Source organism: Electrona antarctica (genome assembly GCF_951216825.1).
Source record: "Electrona antarctica genome assembly, chromosome: 15".
In the NCBI taxonomy this organism is placed as follows: Eukaryota; Metazoa; Chordata; class Actinopteri; order Myctophiformes; family Myctophidae; genus Electrona; species Electrona antarctica.
In genome coordinates this window covers 15,701,742-15,722,958 of record NC_136796.1, presented here as the reverse complement: position 1 = coordinate 15,722,958, position 21,217 = coordinate 15,701,742, and the positions used below count along the sequence as shown (strand labels likewise).

At 42.0% G+C, this 21,217-nt stretch overlaps 1 protein-coding gene and 1 long non-coding RNA gene across 4 annotated transcripts in view; one reads left to right on the top strand and one right to left on the bottom strand.

The window, feature by feature from the left end:
• The first annotated feature begins 5,198 nt into the window (after window positions 1-5,198).
• On the top strand, window positions 5,199-6,578 carry LOC306938987. The gene is made up of 2 exons (XR_013791812.1): window positions 5,199-5,782; window positions 6,275-6,578. It is a non-coding gene; the product is annotated as an uncharacterized lncRNA (long non-coding RNA).
• A 154-nt stretch (window positions 6,579-6,732) lies between these two features.
• The window catches only part of LOC306938986 (cell adhesion molecule CEACAM20), a 30,679-nt gene continuing 16,194 nt past the window's right edge, over window positions 6,733-21,217 (bottom strand). For 2 of the 3 annotated variants that reach the window (XM_079523409.1, XM_079523408.1), the window contains exons 9-11: window positions 16,159-16,195; window positions 13,655-13,693; window positions 6,733-8,700 (exon numbers count right to left, since the gene is read on the bottom strand). In XM_079523409.1, the coding sequence (XP_079379535.1) occupies window positions 16,162-16,195 (34 nt within the window). In that variant the 3' untranslated portion in view covers window positions 6,733-8,700; window positions 13,655-13,693; window positions 16,159-16,161. The remainder of the gene's footprint in view (window positions 8,701-13,654; window positions 13,694-16,158; window positions 16,196-21,217) is intronic. The other variant, XM_079523410.1, reaches the window with a different exon arrangement.

Below are 21,217 nucleotides of genomic sequence, written 5' to 3'. Positions count from 1 at the left end.
CCTGTCCATTCAAACTCTAGATGGGCCTGCCCCAAAGTTATTAGCGCAGCCGTGCCCGGCAGCCGGCGAAAACGAGTTCTCAACAGGCCCGAAAATTAAGTCCCGGCCCTACCTGGGCCCTAACTGGGCTGGCCCGAGGCCCCGCCTGGCCTCATTAATTAGCACACATTTTACGCCCTACCCGGCCCGAAAACGGGAAAGAAGAAGGAAAAAAAGGCTCCATATATGGGCATTCCCAGACCTGTTGTTTCAGCACGCGTCTCACCCTCAGGGCATCGTTCTGGTATTATATACAGTATTTTCATGATCTAATAGACTATCGATTATGTCACATTGCTGATGGCAGAATCGTGATGCATTGCTGAATCGATGTCGATGTCTGACATGACGTAGTAGAGGAGGCTGAACAAACAATCAAAAATCACACCCGTGTGAACTGAGTGGTGTAAGGTCTTATATAGACTGATCAGCTGTGGTCCGACGTAATGTCTGACGTAATGAAATCACACCCGTGTGAACTGGGTGACCATAGCAACCATGCTCATTTTTTGGTACGAACAGACAGACAGACAAACTAACAAAGCCAGTTGTAGGAGTGGTTTACACCACTCAAAAAGGACACGCACATCTATACCTTTAGGCTGGGTGCTGGATCAAAAATAAAGTCATATAAGAAATGAAAAATCCACACACCAATTCAGGCTCCCAAATATCTTTACTTTAATCAGGTAACGTTTCAGGCCGCAGTCCTTCCTCAGACCTTCAACCTTAAAAGTCTGAGGAAGGGCTGCGGCCCGAAACGTTACCTGAATAAAGTAGAGATATTTGGGAGCCTGAATTGGTGTGCAGATTATTCATTTCTTAGATGTCTGACATGACATCATAGACTCCTGAAAGGAGATAACCGAAACATCCAAGCCTGACATCATAGACCCTATCTTTGGGCATGACTGACATCGGGGGCTCCATATAGAATATGAATGCCATCGCCGTAATGACACAAGCACCACAGCCAATGATATAAAAGGCAAGTGAATCCTCAGGTTAAAGTAGTGCGGTCAGCGACAGGTCTTTCACATCTATTCAGTTCATCACCTGAAGATGCTACTAAAGTGTACCGTGTTGTTGAAGACATGGAGGAGGCTGCTGTGGAAGAGCACATGATAAACCATAACTGCAGCGAAGAAGGTCGTTTCTTCTACTTGCAGGAGATGAATACAGAATATATTGATATGGTGAGTATTCATGACTTTATTGCAGGGGTTCTCAACGTTTTTGGCCGGGGACCCCCGAAAATGCTTTGGCAACGTCTCGGGACCCCCGCCCCGCCCCCTCCCGACCCCCAATATAAATTGACTGCTACAATAACCTTAAACCATTTTGGGCAGGAACCCCTTTTGGTGTTTTAAGCATTGTTATAATTTAGCTATTTAAAAATAGCAGATCTACAAGCTCATAGCGCGCCACCGAGTGGCGCGCTACGAGCTTGTAGGTCTGCTATTTTTGAAAAATCTTGATTCAAAACATTTTTGGGGACCCCCTAAAATAATTTGGCGACCCCCCGAGGGGTCGCAGACCCACGGGTTGAGAACCCCTGCTCTATTCCAGTGGTTCTCAAAGTGGGGTCTGGGGACTGACTTGCAGGGTCATTAAGGGGGTTCCAGGTAGGTCCCCAGGGTCATTGAGGGGGTTCCAGGTAGGTCCCCAGGGTCCCCAGGGTCATTGAGGGGGTTCCAGGTAGGTCCCCAGGGTCATTGAGGGGGTTCCAGGTAGGTCCCCAGCAAAAGAACAGTTTAAGCACTTATATTTAAAAGAACTTTTGGTCTCTGGCACCAAAAAAAAAACATTTTTAAATGAGGGGGTCTGCAGCTTAATATGTATTAATGTGGGGGTCTTTACATGATAATGTTTGAAAACCACTGTTTATTATCCTAGCAGTGAAGCACATATAACAGTTTTCTGTGTTCACTGCTGTTAGTGCTATACTGCCTATAACTGAATTTCCCCAACAAGGTTGTCTATGACCAACAATTAGGGTTGTCCCGATCGGATCGAGTGATCGGAAATCAGGGCCGATCACGTTATTTTTCAATGATCGGAATCGGATCGGGAGCCAAAAAATGTGATCGGGACATCCCTAGTATAATATTATATCCATATCATGATATTATACTGTAAATTGTCTGTGATTTGGGATATTGTACTATTATGATATGGCATAAACGTGTTCTATAAAATATTAATATCGGATCGGGAAAAATCGGTATCGGCAGATGCTCAAAATCAAATGAACGGAATCGGATCGGGAGCAGAAAAACATGATCGGGACATCCCTACTAACAATCATTAACTTTTTTCCATTTTACAGACATTGCTGACTGAGGACAAATCCAACATCAAAGGGAGAAGGGGAGAACAATTTACCTGGCTATATTTGAAATCACAGCATGGCACGGTAGCCACATGGGAAAATGCAGAGAGAGAGAGGCACAAGCCATATGACATCACATTACAATTACCTGGAGAAACAACTCGCTACATAGAGGTTAAATCAACCAAAAAAGACTGGAATGAGGAATTCTATCTAAAGCCAGCACAACTCAAATGTGCCATTGACAACAAGGACAACTATGACATCTACCGTGTTGCCTGTGTACAACAAAAACCGGTGCTGTACAAGATGGAGAGCTGGACACACCACTCGGCAGTCCGTAAAGCAAAGAAAGGCTCCAACAAAAAGGCCATGCGTTTTATTCCAATGTATTTGAAATTGAGAAAGGAGGAGGAAGCAACAAACGAAGAAGTGAGCCATTTGTGTCAATGTTGCTGACCATGATCTGGCCACAACACTTAGACAGCCAACCCAGTGGGTATGCTTAAAAGAACTATCATCCTCCTAAGTACCATTTGAAGCGTTAACCACAAGTAGGCTTTTTAGTAGTATTTTTCTGATATTTTTGGGAGATCAGCTCACAATTCAATTCTATTACGATTCAACGATACAACGTTTATGACATATCCATATATGGAGATCTAAGGGTTTGAGGTCAGATGTAGAGTTTCTGGCCCAATATTGATGACATCAGGGATCTCCATATGTGGGCTTAACTGCGACAGCAGGTCGCATTTACTATGACATCAGGGTCTCCACATCTCCATCCATGATGATGTCACATGATGTCACGAGACCTGGGCACCATGACTGGATATTCTAACGGGGTACAGCGAGTACTCTGACAAGTAGAACAGGTATTATATAACCAGGTGGGGCATGCATTTCCAACTTGCATCATTCTTTCATGATTTGCATTTATCCCATAGTAGGCTGGTACCGTCTAGTTTAACATTAACAATTCATCTTAAAACTGGATTTATATACACCGAAACTAGACAATCTTATGAGATGAGCTTGTTGTTGGACTTTTCTGTGTGCAACACCCACATGCAACAAGTACATCAAGCCCATACAACCAATATCTAATTTAAAGCTTTTCCCCCCACAAAACACCTAGATTTCCTTACATTTTATAGATGTAGTAAATAATACTTAAACCTATTTTTTACATGTTTAACAAAGATACTAATATAATGGACCACCCATCATCTAATTATGCAATGGACCACTCATGGTCCGTGAACCACTGTTTGGGAAACAGTTGGTTACGCTGTAGATATATTTAACCTCACTTTTAATCCTCAGATATGATGAATATCAGGGTTGGTTTCATTGACATCAAACTATCCTGTATACAGTAAGTATGAGTGTTTACTCAGGGTGTTCCCAAGGAGAGGGGAGAGCTATCAGGAGGTTAGCGTGACCCATAGGAACAACCTGTACCATCACACATTTCAGTGTGTGTGTGAAAGAAAGTGATAGAATGTGATTGTGCGTGCGTGCGTGCGTGCATGTGTGTGTGTGTACCAGTGGTGTAAAGTACATTTATTATTTACGTTAATATTACAAAGCATAGATTAACCACTTCAGCACCAATAATATTTTCAAAATACTTTTGTACATTTGACAACTAGAAATGAGACATTCTGCACAATGAGTACTTCTACTTTTGCTACTTTAAGTACATCTTGATACCAATACTTTTGTACTTCTACTCAATTAAATCTTGAATTCCGGACTTTTACTTGTACTAGAGTACCTTTACATTGCAGTATTGATACTTTTACTTATAAGGAAAACATTTGAACACTTTTTCCACCACATGTGTGTACACACACAAAGACATACAACAAACCTGATGTGAGCGTATGTGTATTTTGTACGTGTATGTACAGTAGACAAAGAGTCAAGAAGATTTGAGGTGTGGCTGGTAAGAAAACCCATTGGCTGTTAGCTCACTGGAAACACACACACACACATGCGCACGCACACACGCACGCACACGATGTGGAATTTCAAAAGATGCAAGCTGTGTGTGATTAAACTGTTGACCCGACTTACCTGACTTCAGATCCTGTCACTCGCTACGCCATGCAGCAACAGAATAATACAGTGAGAAATTAAAACAGCCGGAAAGGGGGGAAACAGTGAGGGAGAGAGCGCTGTCAAAGAAAGAAAAAGAGTTGGTTTTAAAAAGGCAGATGCAGAATAAAGGCATGTAAGGCAGATGCAGAATAAATAAAAACATTACATGACAGAATAAACATTTCCAGTGGCACAGATGAGCTGATAGAATAACATTACAGCGTTTCACTCTAAAATAAATCTACCAAATTATTGATTCTATGAAGTTCAAGTTGTACTGTAGGTCTGTGAGCCAGTGTGTCTGGACAACTATGCCCACGTGTGAACAAGTCTGACACCACAGTGTCCACCACACAGTTTAATATAAAACTGAATTGATTGTGTTATGGTCGTTCTGTAAACATCCTTAAGATGAACAGGGGAAACAAAAGGTCTTTAGAAATGTTTTAATCACAATAAGCAAGAAACCCCACATAAAATACAAAAGTAACTAACATTTTGTAAAGTAGACAGAAAAACATCTAGCATGTATTATTTACAACAAGGTAAAGTTATCAGCAGGGCTTACACCATTATAAAGCATTCATCATTCATAACAGGATTTGCGTGCCACACTAGTGATTCTAGCCATGAATTCAGCGGCTAATTTAGACCTGGGACATTAGCTGAATGTAATTATCTACCTAGTAGAATAACTACAGTCGTACCCAAGGGGCCAGTGAGGCTATTCAACGTTGAAGCTCTGGGCCCTAGTGGTAGGAGGAGGGACTACAGGCGGACCCGTGGATTCATGACCGGGAAACCCCGTGCAGCTGGGCTTTAACATTGAGCGCTCGGTTGCACTTCCGCATTTGACCACCAAAATTTGGTGGTCAAATGCGGAAGTAGACGTTCTGAGACGGTACTTCCGGCAGTCTTCCGGGTGCTTCAAAACGCCACTGAGCAACTTCCACTGACATGAATAGCTGGGGGGGCGGAGCTTCGCGCCAGTTCAGTCTCTATCCTTTTATATACTCTATGGTCGTACCTGTACCGCAAGACTAGATTTGAGCTACACCACACTCGACATCACGTAGACAGCGTCTGACAGAATGTACTGCAAGTAAGGCAGTACTTTTTTCAGTTTTTACATATTGTGTTTTACAAGTAGTGCAGATTGTAAGCTTTTAAATGATGTGTCATACCTTGAAATCTGAAAAAAAGATTATACTTATTTGAATGTTAAACCTCAAATCAAGAGGCTCGATCAGAAATAGCCTGTCAGAGATTTGTTTTATCTCACACCTCTCTCAGCAGTTACTAGTTTAATCGTTTACCCGCCAGGAACATAGGAATATTAACACGTAGAATCTTGTAGCCTGCCACAAACGGAAAAGCCGTTTTAACAGCGATGTATTCATTAATGCATGTTTTAATACGATCGTATCGAAATCTACCGTCCGTTAGCTTTGTTATGCTTCTGACACAATGGGCGCGGCCATTTTGAAAATGCGCGCGCATCCACTAACATTGCCGGCTCTGTTTTCAGACGGCTTTATCTCACAGAAGCGACATTGCAGAGGACGCTTTGTCCCAGACAAGCGTTTTCAACGGCCTGTAGCAGGCGCTGTGATACTCGCGGTCCACTTTTTCCACCACCGACCGAGAGAACGAGCACCAGCTTCGTCAACACACACGGAATGGTTTCATAGTAAAATGCGATACGGATATTTGGCTCTTCAAAGTAAGTGTCACGCGTGATTAAACCATGGCAATACGCAATCGAGGGATTAATTAATGGCGGCAGGCTAAGAGTTTTAAGAAAGAGATATTAAAGTAAGGATCCTTAAACTGAGGTTATATTGGCTGAGTGGATTCTTCAACATTTAACCTTGTGTAATATGAAAACAACAAACGAACCCATAAAATAATACACACAATAATTAATTGTTTGCCTACTTGCAGCATAATCTATGATATCTATCACACCATGTCATCAATGTTGAAACAGAAGAAAATTACACATTTGTGACTTTTCTTTGATGCTCTCTGAGCATCTCCATCAGGATTGGGAAGAAAATGCCACACACTAACAAAGAGTGTGTATGAACAAAAAACAGACGGTGGGCTTTGGAGTGTATTTGCTTGGGTATGGATGAGTGGGTTTTGTAAAGTAATGACGCTTAGGTCCAGTTTAAACTAAATAAATACTCCATGAAGATCAGTGCATGGCAAAATGTACAATAACATCACACCACACACACAAAAGCTTACCAGAAAGTTCAATGCACAATACAATGCTAAAATCATCTGAGGTCTCAGCAAAAATACTTTTGAATCAAACAAATGAACAAGCTGTAATTCCACAATCGTAAAACTTCAAATAAAAAGGATGCAGGTAAAACAAAACATTTAAAAACATACAGCAGTTTCAGTTTTAATTAATAAAAAGGCTTTGGACGACTGACTCCACACACCCGAGCCCGGGATTTGTGTCGACAGTTATGAGCTCAAAAACTGATTATCCAATCGGGTGAAGGTGGGGCAATACGTTAAACATGTACACAGACACCAGCCTGTAGCTCACACACACTTTCCCTCCAAAAGCAAAAGAATGTTGCTGCCAACGGAAATAAAACCTTCCCGCCTTCTGTTCATCTCTCATCCTCCCTCCCCTTTCAAGCCCTTCCCTTCCCTGCATGTTGACACTTGTTAGTGTAGTTTTAGTAGTAGGATTTCTCTCTGGTTTAATGCCATTCTCTAGTGTGAGACATAATGGAAAGACTGCGCTGGGGAAGTTAAGAATGTAATAGAGAAAATGTTTTCACCATGATTGTTCTCCAGTGGTAATAGATGCATGGGTCTATGTTTCTGTTGTTCAAACAAGGAATTCTGCTAAGAAGTGTTGGGTGCTTGTTAAATTCTCTTAACTAGTTGGGTAGGGCCTATCACAACAAGGCAATGTTAATAATAGTATCAATCGCATTAATATAACATACGTAGAAAATAGACTTTCAAGTATGTTCCCCATATTCTTGAGTCTCTTCAGTACGCGCGCACACACTCATAATGACCAAACTCCACTTATGGCACCATAAGTAGAATAAAACAAACAACAAACCCTAAGAATTTGCCAATACTATCTGAACCAGGTCTGGTATGTAGACACGTTTAGGTGTGTCAACCTTTAGGTGTGGGTGTGTGTGTGTGTGTGTGTGTGTGTGTGTGTGTGTGTGTGTGTGTGTGTGTGTGTGTGGTCTCTCTGCCAGTGATCACAGACTTGTGACTTTCTACTACTACATTCTCTGGGGTAGGGGTGGGGTCCATGCATATCGCTGGACTACAAAATTCCTCCTCAGGTATCTATTTGGGGGGGTGGGGGGGGGTTGGGGGCAACAGCCCGTCAAGGTACGTCTCCTACACACAAAAGTCCAGGGCTGCTTCTGCCATTTCTTCAAGGGGTTGGTGGATGACAAAAGCTTGAATAGGTGATACTTGGGAAGGAGGAAGATGAGGAGGTCAGGGGTGGAAGGAGAGTGGGAGAAAGAAAAGGTGAGAAGGAAGGGAGTGTATAGAAAAACAATCACACTCGTGTGAAGTGAGGGGCGCCCACTGTGGCTGCCACATGACGACACTGCTTAAAGCAAACATTAAAAGTTCATAGACTTGGCTGCCACATGACATCACGAGTGGGGGACTGTTTTTTTCGGAGGGGTGGGGGGGATAGCTGATTGTTGGGGCCGCATGGATAAAACAAACATTAAAAGTCCATAGACTTGGCTGCCACATGACGTCATGTCTGAAAGCCAGAGGTTGGAGGGGAAGCGCCCCTCAATAATAGAGGGAGGTATATAGGCAATAGTAGATGGTAATTTTCTCCAGAAGTGTGTTGTTGGGTAGGTGGTTGGTTGGAGGTGGTTGGGAGGGGTTGCGTTCAGACAGACAAAACATATAACAGTACTGGACTAACTGGAGTCTCAAGTTCATTTCAAAATCTGAGCCCGGCTAAGTCCCATCAAATCAGTCATTGTGAGTCCCTCAAAAACAAAGCCAGTGGTTCTCATTGTAACGGGACAGATCGTCCCCGGGGTGCAGACACCAACGAGGACAGGGAGGAGGGGGTGGGCTCTTCGGACCCCCACGTCCCTTTGGCAGTGGTCTCAGGCTCTGATTCTGACTGGTGCTCCCAACAAACATAGATCATGGTAATCAAAATGGGTGGAACTTTGGGTTGATACCTCCTGAAGGAAGAGGAGAGAGAGAGAGAGAGACATGTTAAACATTAAATGATCACCTGCAGTTCTTTGCCAACATTTGCTGAGCTTTGTATGCTTCTTCCTTATATACTAGTTCTGTCTTAAATGTTTCCTTTTACTATCTGCTAGAACAAATCAAGTTCCATCCAAGAGCAATAAAATGTGTAATCTTGTGGTACCAGTACATAATACAGGTATGCTGTCTGATCAACTCAGATTTATTTTGACTTCTTTTCCACTACATCTCGGATCCAAATATTATACTTTTGCTCCACTACATTTATTTCAAGATTGATTATAATTAGAAAACATACATTACCCACTTCAGCCCTAGATACATTTCGGCCATTTGAAAATAGTCAATCTACAAGCTCACAAAATTGTGAGATTGTAGATCTGCTATTTATTGATACTTTAAGTAAATCATTTGAGTACTTTTTCCACCACTGCCAGCAGCACACATGTCCTATCAGTGTCTTTGAGCAAAACACTAAATACCACCAGTCAGTCACAGTAAGTCATAATAATATATAAGAGTGTCACTGTTACCTGACATTATGTAAAGTTCTTATTCAGATTGACTTGCCTTGAGTAAACTCATGCTCATGGCTAAAAACTATAGTGCCAGGAAGACTACTCTTTTTCAAGTGGAAACAGGTATATTGAACACAAAGTCCTTGTCATACTTGTCATATGACTCATCACCCCTGTATGTGTGCGAGCTGATTCAGACTCCAACCAGTTTGTAATATGCAAATATGTCCTGGTGCCTTAAATTCTTAATTTTTTCTTTTTATATTAAGGACAGTAGGAAATTTCGCATTCCCCCCTTTATTTCAGCAGACAGTAGGAAAGCTACGAGGGGGGCGGTAACATCTTCAGTGTTAGTGTTAAATGGTACAAATGGTTATACGTTTACCCCCTTAAGAGAGTTAAAATGACACTGATGATTGATGATGTGTACTAGGACAGGTGATGTTTTAGGCAGGGCTCCATCCTAAAGCAAGTGAGCATTCTAAATAGGGAATACTGTACATGTCTACTTGTCTACTTAAAATCACGATTCTTATGACTTATGTTATGTCACAGCTCTCTACGTCTCTGTCAAACATACAGCACCTTGCACTACGGTTATACTGTCCATTCTATATATGAAGGCTGCAAAATTATTATTATTCCCATCATATTCGGTACATTTTCTGTATGCTGCTAAAAAAAACAAATTCTTTACCTTTAACCTTTTCTTAACTTGTATAATACCACACAGACTGTCAGTGGAAGCAGTCTGCAGAGCATGTCACACCAACATTCCACTGACTGTACATACTTAAGTTGTACAGTATGAGTGAGTGACACATAAAACCTATTTGAATCTGTAACATAGACGTGATTATAAAGCTCTCTACTGCATACAACTCCATGTGTTTTATACATCATTGGATAAGCTACTGCTCAGCACAGACAGACTGGCTGACGAGTATGATGACAGACAGCCTGCCATACAGACAATCTTATCTTACAGTGTTATGTGATAGGGTGGTATGTAACCTACTGTAGCACATTACACAAAAACTGGTGCACACATTTGCATGGCGAGACATGATGAGCTCACTCACTCAATTACACACATGTATTATACACACACAAACAGCAGCAAGGCCACGGGGAACGGAGTGGAGACAGCCTTGTGAGAGATAGTTCTGAACAGTGGGGATAAGACCCGGCCTGACGCCCTGCAGCTGACAGTGAAAACACAAGAGATAGTTCTGAACAGTGGGGATAAGACCCGGCCTGTCGCCCCGGCTGACAGCGAAAACACAGATATCAAAAGGCACAGCGCTGGGAACAAGATAACACCTCCAGGGACATGATGATGATGTCATTATTAATTATTCACCGAATATATGCTTGGACGGATTCGAACGTCTCCGCATTTCACCGCTAGGCATCACCTGTCTGTCAGTACCAGCAGCTTGCTGTCTGGTCCTCATGTGTTTGATCCGACTGATCACATTATGTTACCCGGTGCAAGTGTTATTAAAGCCTGTCAAAATTATTACATAATCGTCTAATCGTAATAATTTGCCATAATCGCAGTGATTTTTGCTTAATCCTGTAATCCATGTTGAACATTTCAAACAATTTCCAAAAATAGCAGATATACAAGCTAATAACGCACCATGCTACTATTTGTCCTTTTTAATGTATACAATTATTAGATATGTCAGTCATTTCTTGGTATATTTAAGTAATTTGTTATATCTGACCGGTTTTGATTGCATTTTTTGAGGGCATTTTCACGCTCAACGAACAAACACAATGCTAAGGTATTGATGTGCAGCCAGATGCTACAGAGGGTCAATGCTAAGGTATTGATGTGCAGCCAGATGCTACAGAGGGTCAAGTACAAACACAATGCTAAGGTATTGATGTGCAGCCAGATGCTACAGAGGGTCAATGCTAAGGTATTGATGTGCAGCCAGATGCTACAGAGGGTCAATGCTAAGGTATTGATGTGCAGCCAGATGCTACAGAGGGTCAATGCTAAGGTATTGATGTGCAGCCAGATGCTACAGAGGGTCAATGCTAAGGTATTGATGTGCAGCCAGATGCTACAGAGGGTCAATGCTAAGGTATTGATGTGCAGCCAGATGCTACAGAGGGTCAATGCTAAGGTATTGATGTGCAGCCAGATGCTACAGAGGGTCAATGCTAAGGTATTGATGTGCAGCCAGATGCTACAGAGGGTCAATGCTAAGGTATTGATGTGCAGCCAGATGCTACAGAGGGTCAATGCTAAGGTATTGATGTGCAGCCAGATGCTACAGAGGGTCAATGCTAAGGTATTGATGTGCAGCCAGATGCTACAGAGGGTCAATGCTAAGGTATTGATGTGCAGCCAGATGCTACAGAGGGTCAATGCTAAGGTATTGATGTGCAGCCAGATGCTACAGAGGGTCAATGCTAAGGTATTGATGTGCAGCCAGATGCTACAGAGGGTCAATGCTAAGGTATTGATGTGCAGCCAGATGCTACAGAGGGTCAATGCTAAGGTATTGATGTGCAGCCAGATGCTACAGAGGGTCAATGCTAAGGTATTGATGTGCAGCCAGATGCTACAGAGGGTCAATGCTAAGGTATTGATGTGCAGCCAGATGCTACAGAGGGTCAATGCTAAGGTATTGATGTGCAGCCAGATGCTACAGAGGGTCAATGCTAAGGTATTGATGTGCAGCCAGATGCTACAGAGGGTCAATGCTAAGGTATTGATGTGCAGCCAGATGCTACAGAGGGTCAATGCTAAGGTATTGATGTGCAGCCAGATGCTACAGAGGGTCAATGCTAAGGTATTGATGTGCAGCCAGATGCTACAGAGGGTCAATGCTAAGGTATTGATGTGCAGCCAGATGCTACAGAGGGTCAATGCTAAGGTATTGATGTGCAGCCAGATGCTACAGAGGGTCAATGCTAAGGTATTGATGTGCAGCCAGATGCTACAGAGGGTCAATGCTAAGGTATTGATGTGCAGCCAGATGCTACAGAGGGTCAATGCTAAGGTATTGATGTGCAGCCAGATGCTACAGAGGGTCAATGCTAAGGTATTGATGTGCAGCCAGATGCTACAGAGGGTCACACACGTTTTCATGGCAGACAATTACAAAAACTCCATTGGGTGGTTTCACAACTTAGCGACTTGATCTCTAGTTGATGGTGTATTCATATAACCTTTCATTGATCTCTAGTTGATGGTGTATTCATATAACCTTTCATTGATCTCTAGTTGATGGTGTATTCATATAACCTTTCATTGATCTCTAGTTGATGGTGTATTCATATAACCTTTCATTGATCTCTAGTTGATGGTGTATTCATATAACCTTTCATTGATCTCTAGTTGATGGTGTATTCATATAACCTTTCATTGATCTCTAGTTGATGGTGTATTCATATAACCTTTCATTGATCTCTAGTTGATGGTGTATTCATATAACCTTTCATTGATCTCTAGTTGATGGTGTATTCATATAACCTTTCATTGGTCTCTAGTTGATGGTGTATTCATATAACCTTTCATTGATCTCTAGTTGATGGTGTATTCATATAACCTTTCATTGGTCTCTAGTTGATGGTGTATTCATATAACCTTTCATTGGTCTCTAGTTGATGGTGTATTCATATAACCTTTCATTGCGACCGCAAGTCACAGTTACTATGAAAACCAGCAGGAAGCTGTCATGCAATTCCTGCGAACACGCTTTCCTGTTAGCGCTTCCCGTTACCCGTTACTCTCTTGCTCTCACACACATGCATGCGCACGCACACGCGCACACACACACACACACACACAAGCACACCTGAAACTTTGATCAGTTTGGTAGACTGTCTCTACGTGTGCACATCTCCTCTGCCCGTTTCCTCCTCATGTGCTTTCAAGAGCCTTTGCTAGTACGTTTCCATGCTTTAGTTCCTGCGGTCGCTTCTCGCCCTTAAGGCGTCTTACTGGTATATACTTTTCGAGCACATGATCATTTAGCCATTCTTTTTGCTGTGATCACAAGTAACAACCATTGCTTGTGCGTGTTATTATAGGCTGCCAAATATAAAGCACAGAAGCACAGAATTAGCACTAATTGAATCATAAAACCTAAGAACGAATCAGTCACATTTGTATGTGAATAAAGGTAAGATAAGTTCTGACTATCTGGGGAGAAAAGATCTTGTGTGCACAATGCACATCGAATAATAATGGTTGTTCAATTCATGATCAAATCAATAGCTCAATCTGATCACATTGTAGACAAAAAAAAGAGGTGGTTTGACCACCCCCGTTTTCATTTCAGAATAAAACCCTGCATGCAGTTGACCCTGAATAACACATGCCTGAGCAAAAGTACGTAGCTCAGAGATACACAGATTACACTTATCAAAAGAGGCTTACCAGCATGTACAGTGACTTCTTTAGTAGGGCGACTCAACCCTGGAAACAAAACAAAAACAAAAACAGTATTAGATTAATTAACCAGGAATGGCCTTGCGTCAGTGTGCTGTCAGATTCATCATTGGTGGTAATGTTTCTACTTTCTACAAACAGTCAGACGCTAACAGTGTCACTGTGTTAGACCCAATTTAGAATTTACACAAGACACATTTTATTAGTTACAGTACATGTTAGAGAGTTATGTTATTTACACATTACGGTCTCAAATTAGTTATTGATTATACTACTGAACAGCAGCAGACAAAACAACATAAACTTCCCAGACAGCGACAACATAAACCAGTTTCCTTTTTTTTTCTTTCTAAAAGGGATATTTTACTTTCAAACATGTAACTTAAAACTCCATTTTAACTATGATAGATTCATTGAAAACACCAGTCCTTGGTTCTGCGCAAGGGGGCCGTGATTTTGACATTACTCGTTTAATTTATGTCTTATATATTTTTGAATGTTTATTGTATTTGAAAGTGATACATCTCTTTAATTTAAGCAAGAGTTAGACAGTGGAGGGGAGACAGACATGTGGAGGTATGTGGTAGAGCCCTGCGTTAAGAGCAGGATCCATTGGATCCTGCAGGAGACAAAGCAGATCTTGTGGGAGCAGGTGTTTTTTAAATACCTTGCTTAGGTAATAAAGAAAACCAAAAACAAACTGTGGGTCCTCCACACTGTCCTGCAATTAACCAGATATCGTGCCGAGCCATGAGGCCCATAGGGCAGGAGCCTATCTCCTGTTTCTGTAGTGCGAGGCAGCTTCATGTACACGTACACCCCCTGGACGCTAGTATGTCACAGGGACTTACTCCCAATCCAACCCTTGATCCTGAGTGCCAAGCAGGGAGGCACTAGCTCCCATTCTTTTTTTTCAGAGTCTTTGGCCGGCGATTGAACCCTGACCTCCCAGTCCCAGGGTGGACACTATCACCACAAGGCCACTGAGCTGGTTGAAGGATGTGTGGCCGTGCTTTATTATAGCTTGGTCTATTTATGGTTTTGAAACATTGTTCCTGACAAGTATGTGCATAATGCATCTAGTTAATGACCTGCTGTCCAAGCAATTCAATGGTGTTGCTGTCCATGGTGCTGTAATGGCCGTATTTCTCTCTCTTCCACTCTCTTTCATTCTGTGTTTCTGTTTGTAATGTTTTTGGGTCTCATTGGAAATATTACAGGATTATGCAGCATTTGACAGTAATTTTACGGGATTATGTGTTGCGGAAACGGCAGTCAGAAATGAAACCATGTGGGAGGGAATGGTCAGAAATCCAGTGGGAGTGGGACTAAACATGAGGTCCGGGATCATTACATATAACTTTGCGTAATCAAGTGGGCGGAAACCACCAAACATGCTCTTCCAAACTGATTCCCCTCGCAGAGAGCATCTCAAAAGTAGTTTGTCGACTGTAAACAACGTACTTTTACCTGGGAACAATATTATTGATGCCCAACTGTGTTTCAAGCCGTTTTATTTGACTATGTTAAAACAAATCCTATTCAGATGCATGTCCTATTAAGTTTTATTTTTCAGATTGTTTATGTTTTAGTGAAACATGAACAAGTTTGACTGATTTACTATGAAAGGAGAAAGAGAGAGTGGTTGACAAAGGACAGGTTAGCATTAGTAGCCTGGAGGATTCTGGGACCACCCATTAAGAACAGGTATATAACATTTGAAATGTGAATATGTAATGTAAATATTGTCTCATTATCTCAGTTGTCCATTACAATGACAACATTTTCTTACAATAAGTACTGTTGACTACCGTGGGGCTAAGTCCATATCGTGGAAAAATGCCATTGCAAAATTTCAAAATTGTGCAGTTGGAAAAATACTATCTCCAACATTATTTGCTTTATTGCTGAAAAGTTCACTTTATGCAGATATTGTGGGTTTTTAGTTTTTTGGAGCAGGATGTGTAAATATTGCAAAAAGCAACTGTACAATGACTGCCTCTGGGGATTGCTGTCTCAGAACTTTCTGGAATTATTTACCACAGGTTTTGCATTTTAGGAAAGAAATATGAGGTCAGGTGACAAACGGACAAGACAGAAAGTGGCGGATTGAAAAGGAAGCGACAGATTAGGACAGGAGACCAACATAATGAAACAGTGAGGCTGAAAACAGAGATGGAGCAAATGCTGAACAGAGCTGAAGACAGAGAAAGAGAGAAAAGGACAGACAAATAAACAGAGCGACAGTAATACAGAGGTAAAACCCATGCGGACAGTAAGTTGTAGTAAAACAGACATGTGCAGACATGACAGTAACATTCCAAGCATTCGTTCTACATTGTGTCTCCACAGTTATCTGTTCACCAAGCCATTTATCACTGAGGTCAGACTAATTATTAGTTGCGCACACACTAATATTGTCACTGTCAGGCGGAAAACTTGTATGTCCGGTTATATTTTAAATATATGATATGAAATTGAAAAACGGTTACTTTTCAGGGCGCCTGACTTGCAGCTTCGTAGGGCCGTCTGTTGACAGAAATTCAGTTCAGTTAGTGAAACATTCTGAGTTTACATTTAGTTCCATTTTGCATTTGGTGCATTCATGATAAATATTTGACTGGTATATCAAAAAATTATAAAGAATAAAATACGTGTAAATATGTGTATTATTATTTTCTAATCTAATCTTTCTTAATCTATTAAGATAATTTCGTATTACGTGAGAGTTGTACTTTTAGTCAATAGTAGTTCTCTAATGAAAAGGCTCGTCTGCATTTACACATAGATAAGGGAACATTATGACGTAGAAGTTGCCATAAAAAACAGAAGTCAGAAGCAGAAGCAATACCAACTGATAATATTATATTACTATATCTCACTTGACTTTGTATTGGCATTGTATTACACAAATAAACTCATTTCAGTCAGACAACTCTATAAATATATGTTGTAAGCATGAATTATAATAAATTATTTGCCAACTAGATTTGATAGGGAATGGATTGGACCAATAGAAAGAGAGCCCACAGGTGAATGCTGGAGTGGTGGTGGTGGTGGTGGCAGCACAGAACGCTTCATAGAGCAGAGCACAAAGCACCATCACATCAGAGCAGCAGCATAGCGGAGCAGCAAGAACAATAAAGCTGTGAGCAGCATGGAGGTTTAAATAGCCTGCCCCGGCCCCCAATCAGGTGGAATGAGCATGTGACTGATCAACTTATCAGGAATTGGCCCTCCTTTGAGTTGTCTGCCTGAACTAGAGCTTTGCATCATTTTAAACGTGTTGAATATTTTATAAATATTTAACAGAGCGGCACTCTTATAATCATACATCATCCTCATACATCACATTCCGTGCTCAACAGTGGCGTGCACAGACATTTAGAGGGGCAGGTGCTCAAGTTAAAAAAAGGCACCTTGTGCAGCGCGTGGAACCGGCCGGTTGCCTTAATCCATTTTGGGCGGGAACCCCTTTTGGTGTTAGCATTATGTTATGCTTTAGCTATTGAAAAATAGCAGATCTACAAGCTCATAGCGCGCCACCGAGTGGCGCGCTACGAGCTTGTAGGTCTGCTATTTTTTAAAGGGCACATTGCCAAAAGGGCAGGGGGTGCTCTAGCACCCCCTAGTGTCTATCTGTGCACGCCACTGGTGCTCAAACGGACAGACACACAAACACAAAGCTGTGCATAGGAGCACTTTGAACCTGGCAAGCCCATTTACAATGAAAGGTTTTGCTACTTTTGCGTGACACTGTCATACGACAGCGTATAACCCCCCCCACCCCCCCCCAGGGCGACCACACCTAGGACAGTTATTCCAGGTGATTCCCTGGGTAGAGTTTTATGGGTATATAGGAAGATATGTAGGGGGTTAGGCCTACTCTGCTTGGTAATAAACTATCATAGTGAACATTGGCTTCTACCACGCCTTTTGTACATATCAGCTGCTGCTGGGATCAAATGTATGATCTTGCTATTAAAGGACTGTCCTTCCCGAACAACAAGGATAATGGTTCCTTAATCTTGACATGGGGACCCAGTTTTGGTTCTCGCCTTATAATCAAGAGTCAAGACAAATTTATGTCAGGTAATTGCAACCTGGCTGTCTGAATAGACAAACAAGAGCCAGAGATGAAATCCACTGGACTAGGGTAGTGGTTCTCAAACATTTAAGCATTTGGCTGCAGACCGCCATCTGAAAAGTTGTGTCATGAGGAGATTTGTGTTTTTTTGAATATTTCAAAATTATTCCAGATTTTTTGCAAGATTCCATGATGTTTTTCTGAACAACATAGCAGATCTACAAGCTCACGAGTCACAGTGCGTTATGAGATTGTAGTTTGGCTATTTCTAAAGTATAAAATAGGGTGTTGAAACTCATTTAGCTGGGGACCCCATGTAACCCGCTCAAGGACCCCTGGGGGTCCCTAGACCACACTTTGAGACCCACAGGACTAGGGCACCCTGCATGTGGAGTGCTGGGTTTGGATATATGCAGATTCTCATTAAGCAGTCATTGATTAGATTAGAGTTTTGTTAGAATGAAAGCACATATACACACACACACAGCTGGCCTACTTTACATCCATGTATTCAGCCCATCCCCCTATTGCCGTTGCTCTGATGGAATCGTCTGAGGTGACCGACATGTCAGTGCTGAGAGTGGAGAGCATTGGAATGTGGTCCGACGGTGTTTTCAAAACACCCGAAACCCACACAAGGCGTAATACTAGGTGTCAAGGCTAAGGTGTACAGGCACGGACGCACGGAGTGTGCATGTGTGAGTTGAGACCGACCGAAGAACAATGGAGCAGAACAATGTTTACTTAAGCTTATGGATTAATGCCTGGCATATTCCCCTTTATCTTTTTATATTCACTCACTAGTTATAATACTGTATCTAGGGCAGTGAGATATTGTCTAAGAACGGCACTTGGACAATATGAATCTTTTTGACCTCACCAAGAAAACAAAATACACTAAAATACAGGGAATAGTTTAAGGTCTTTGGTCTACACCTGTGTCCAGCTGCTGAGCTAACCAAGTAATTTTTTTCAACAGAGGATATGGGCTCTGTCTCTCTTATCAACAAACATCACATGCGGTTCTATGACTCCCCCATGCAAACAGGTCTGTGTGTACAGTGTGTGTGTGTGTGTGTGTGTGTGTGTGTGTGTGTGTGTGTGTGTGTGTGTGTGTGTGTGTGTGTGTGTGTGTGAGTGAGTGTGTGTATGTGTTGCGCGGTAAACTATCATACACAGACATCTCTGTCTGCACTGAAGACAGTCGAGTATTAGATTTGCATGAGTGTCTCCACCCTCCTGTAAAACTGTGAGAGGAAAAATTGTGCATTGTATTTTATAATCTGACAGAATGACACCTGGACAAAAAACAATGCAACCTACTGAATGTGGTTGGTTTCAGGTAATCTCAAACCGGTGAACAAACAAAACATCTAATCTGGGCAGGTAACAGAAAGGTCACAGGTTGTCCCCCGTGTCCCATCAACGTGTTTTTCAACAAGACACAGAGCCCCTCCCTGTCCACTCATTGTAAATTACACAGGATGAGTGCACCAGAGAATACATTCCGGTAGTCTGACAGGACACAAATACAAAGTTATCTTTCATGAATGCAAATACAAAAATAATTGGCTATACGTTAGTACCGGTAATATGAGATTTGGGGCACATCGGTGAGCCTCTAAAATGGTTACAGTGCACTGTACAGTGTACAGTTGCTTGTGTGTTAAAGAACTACAGCAAACAACCTACAGTTGGAGGCCATCGATATTGTCCTTTTCTTTTTGCTGAGGTTTGCGTGATCTGCGCAAAAGGACAGTTAACCCATTTTGGGCGGGAACCCCTTTTGGTGTTTTAAACATTGTTATAATTTAGCTATTGAAAAATAGCAGATCTACAAGCTCATAGCGCGCCACCGAGTGGCACGCTACGAGCTTGTAGGTCTGCTATTTTTGAAAAATCGTGAAAATATTTATTTCAGAAAACTGGAGGATTTAGAAGGATTTTTTTTAAATTTTGAGGTCAGGCCTAAATGGGTCAAATGATAAAGGACAATATCGGTGGCACCCAACTGTACATGGAAAGCTCCCTCCGATGGTAGATGAAAGAGAGAGCAGGTATATCAGTCATAAGATCTAAGCCCCATGCCAGTCTTTTAGATACCAGACAGTGGGATTTCCTCCACACAACAAAAACCTTGTCGTGCAATGACGATGTGGTTGGTGAAGACAAATGAGGAATGGACGGATGAGGCGGTCAACCGATGAGGCGAGACCGACTGATCATCTCCGTTGCCCCGCTCGCTAACTAGCTACTAGCATCGCTTGACCCCTGGCAACGTCTGTCGGGTCACATGACTGCACCTGTCAGCACTCTATTAGGGTAACGGATGGACGATTGCCAAAGAGAGAGAGCCGAGGGAGCAGCGAGGGGTAGGAGAATGGGAGGGAGTGAGCGAGGGTGAGGTGGAGGGAGTTAAGTGGCTATATGTGAAGCCCAGAAGTCTGTTTGGCTGGAAGGAGGGAGAAGTAAGGGAAGTGGACGTGAAAAGGCGGTCCCTGGCACATAATCTTTTCAAATGGGGCTCTGCAGACAAATACATATTAATTTGGGTGTCCTTAACTTTAAAATGTTTTGAGAACCCACTGCTGTAGGACACTCTGTTTATCATTTGGCCCAAAAAAGGTGTGTCAGCCAGTGAGTAAACGGTTTGCTCTTTCTTTCGCGGTGACGACTTGCGAGGGAGGGACTGTATGTGTGGAATTCAGGAAGTCCAGGTATGGACTAAGATTTCAGGATGTGTCAGGATTGCATCACCAGAAAATAAAAACGAAACTAGGAGAGAATCTTCCATTCCATTTCACCTACACTATTTGTGGTTGTAATTCTTTATGGGTTGAATAAATTCTTGCTGTGGCCTTCTTTGTTGGGCAGAACAACTTGTAAACATATAGCCTTGAGTATCTGAAACACAGACCAGTGGTTCTCAACCCTTATGATGCAGACCCAAATAATTTAGATAGGCCTACAATAACGAGTTGATACAACTCAAGGGGCTATCCTCTAAAGAAATACAATTTCAATATATATATGGGAAACTAGAACCAGAATTAATCTGGTTAACAAACACCAGAGTGTAGCACAAAAAATGTTGTAATTTCTAGAGTATGGTGTCAGTGCACGGACAGGATCATACATGTTTGTATGGCATGTCGCTAGACAGCAACAAATAACAGGAATGAGCAGAATTTCTTAGATATCCAAGAAGAAACTGTCATAATGGCTCCTACACAGATACAATGACAGGCCAACACAGACAAAATGACAGACACATCATCATACAGAAACACCCATGCGCATTTTTTACAACAAGGTCTAAAACGGAGTCAGTGACCCACTAACAATATAGCCTGGAAGGCTAAAGTAGAACGACTGTGAGGAGATATGGTATGAATGTGATAGATAAACACAGTGTCCTTTTATAACTGGTAACTACCCTCTGATGCCACCACTGAAGGAGTCAT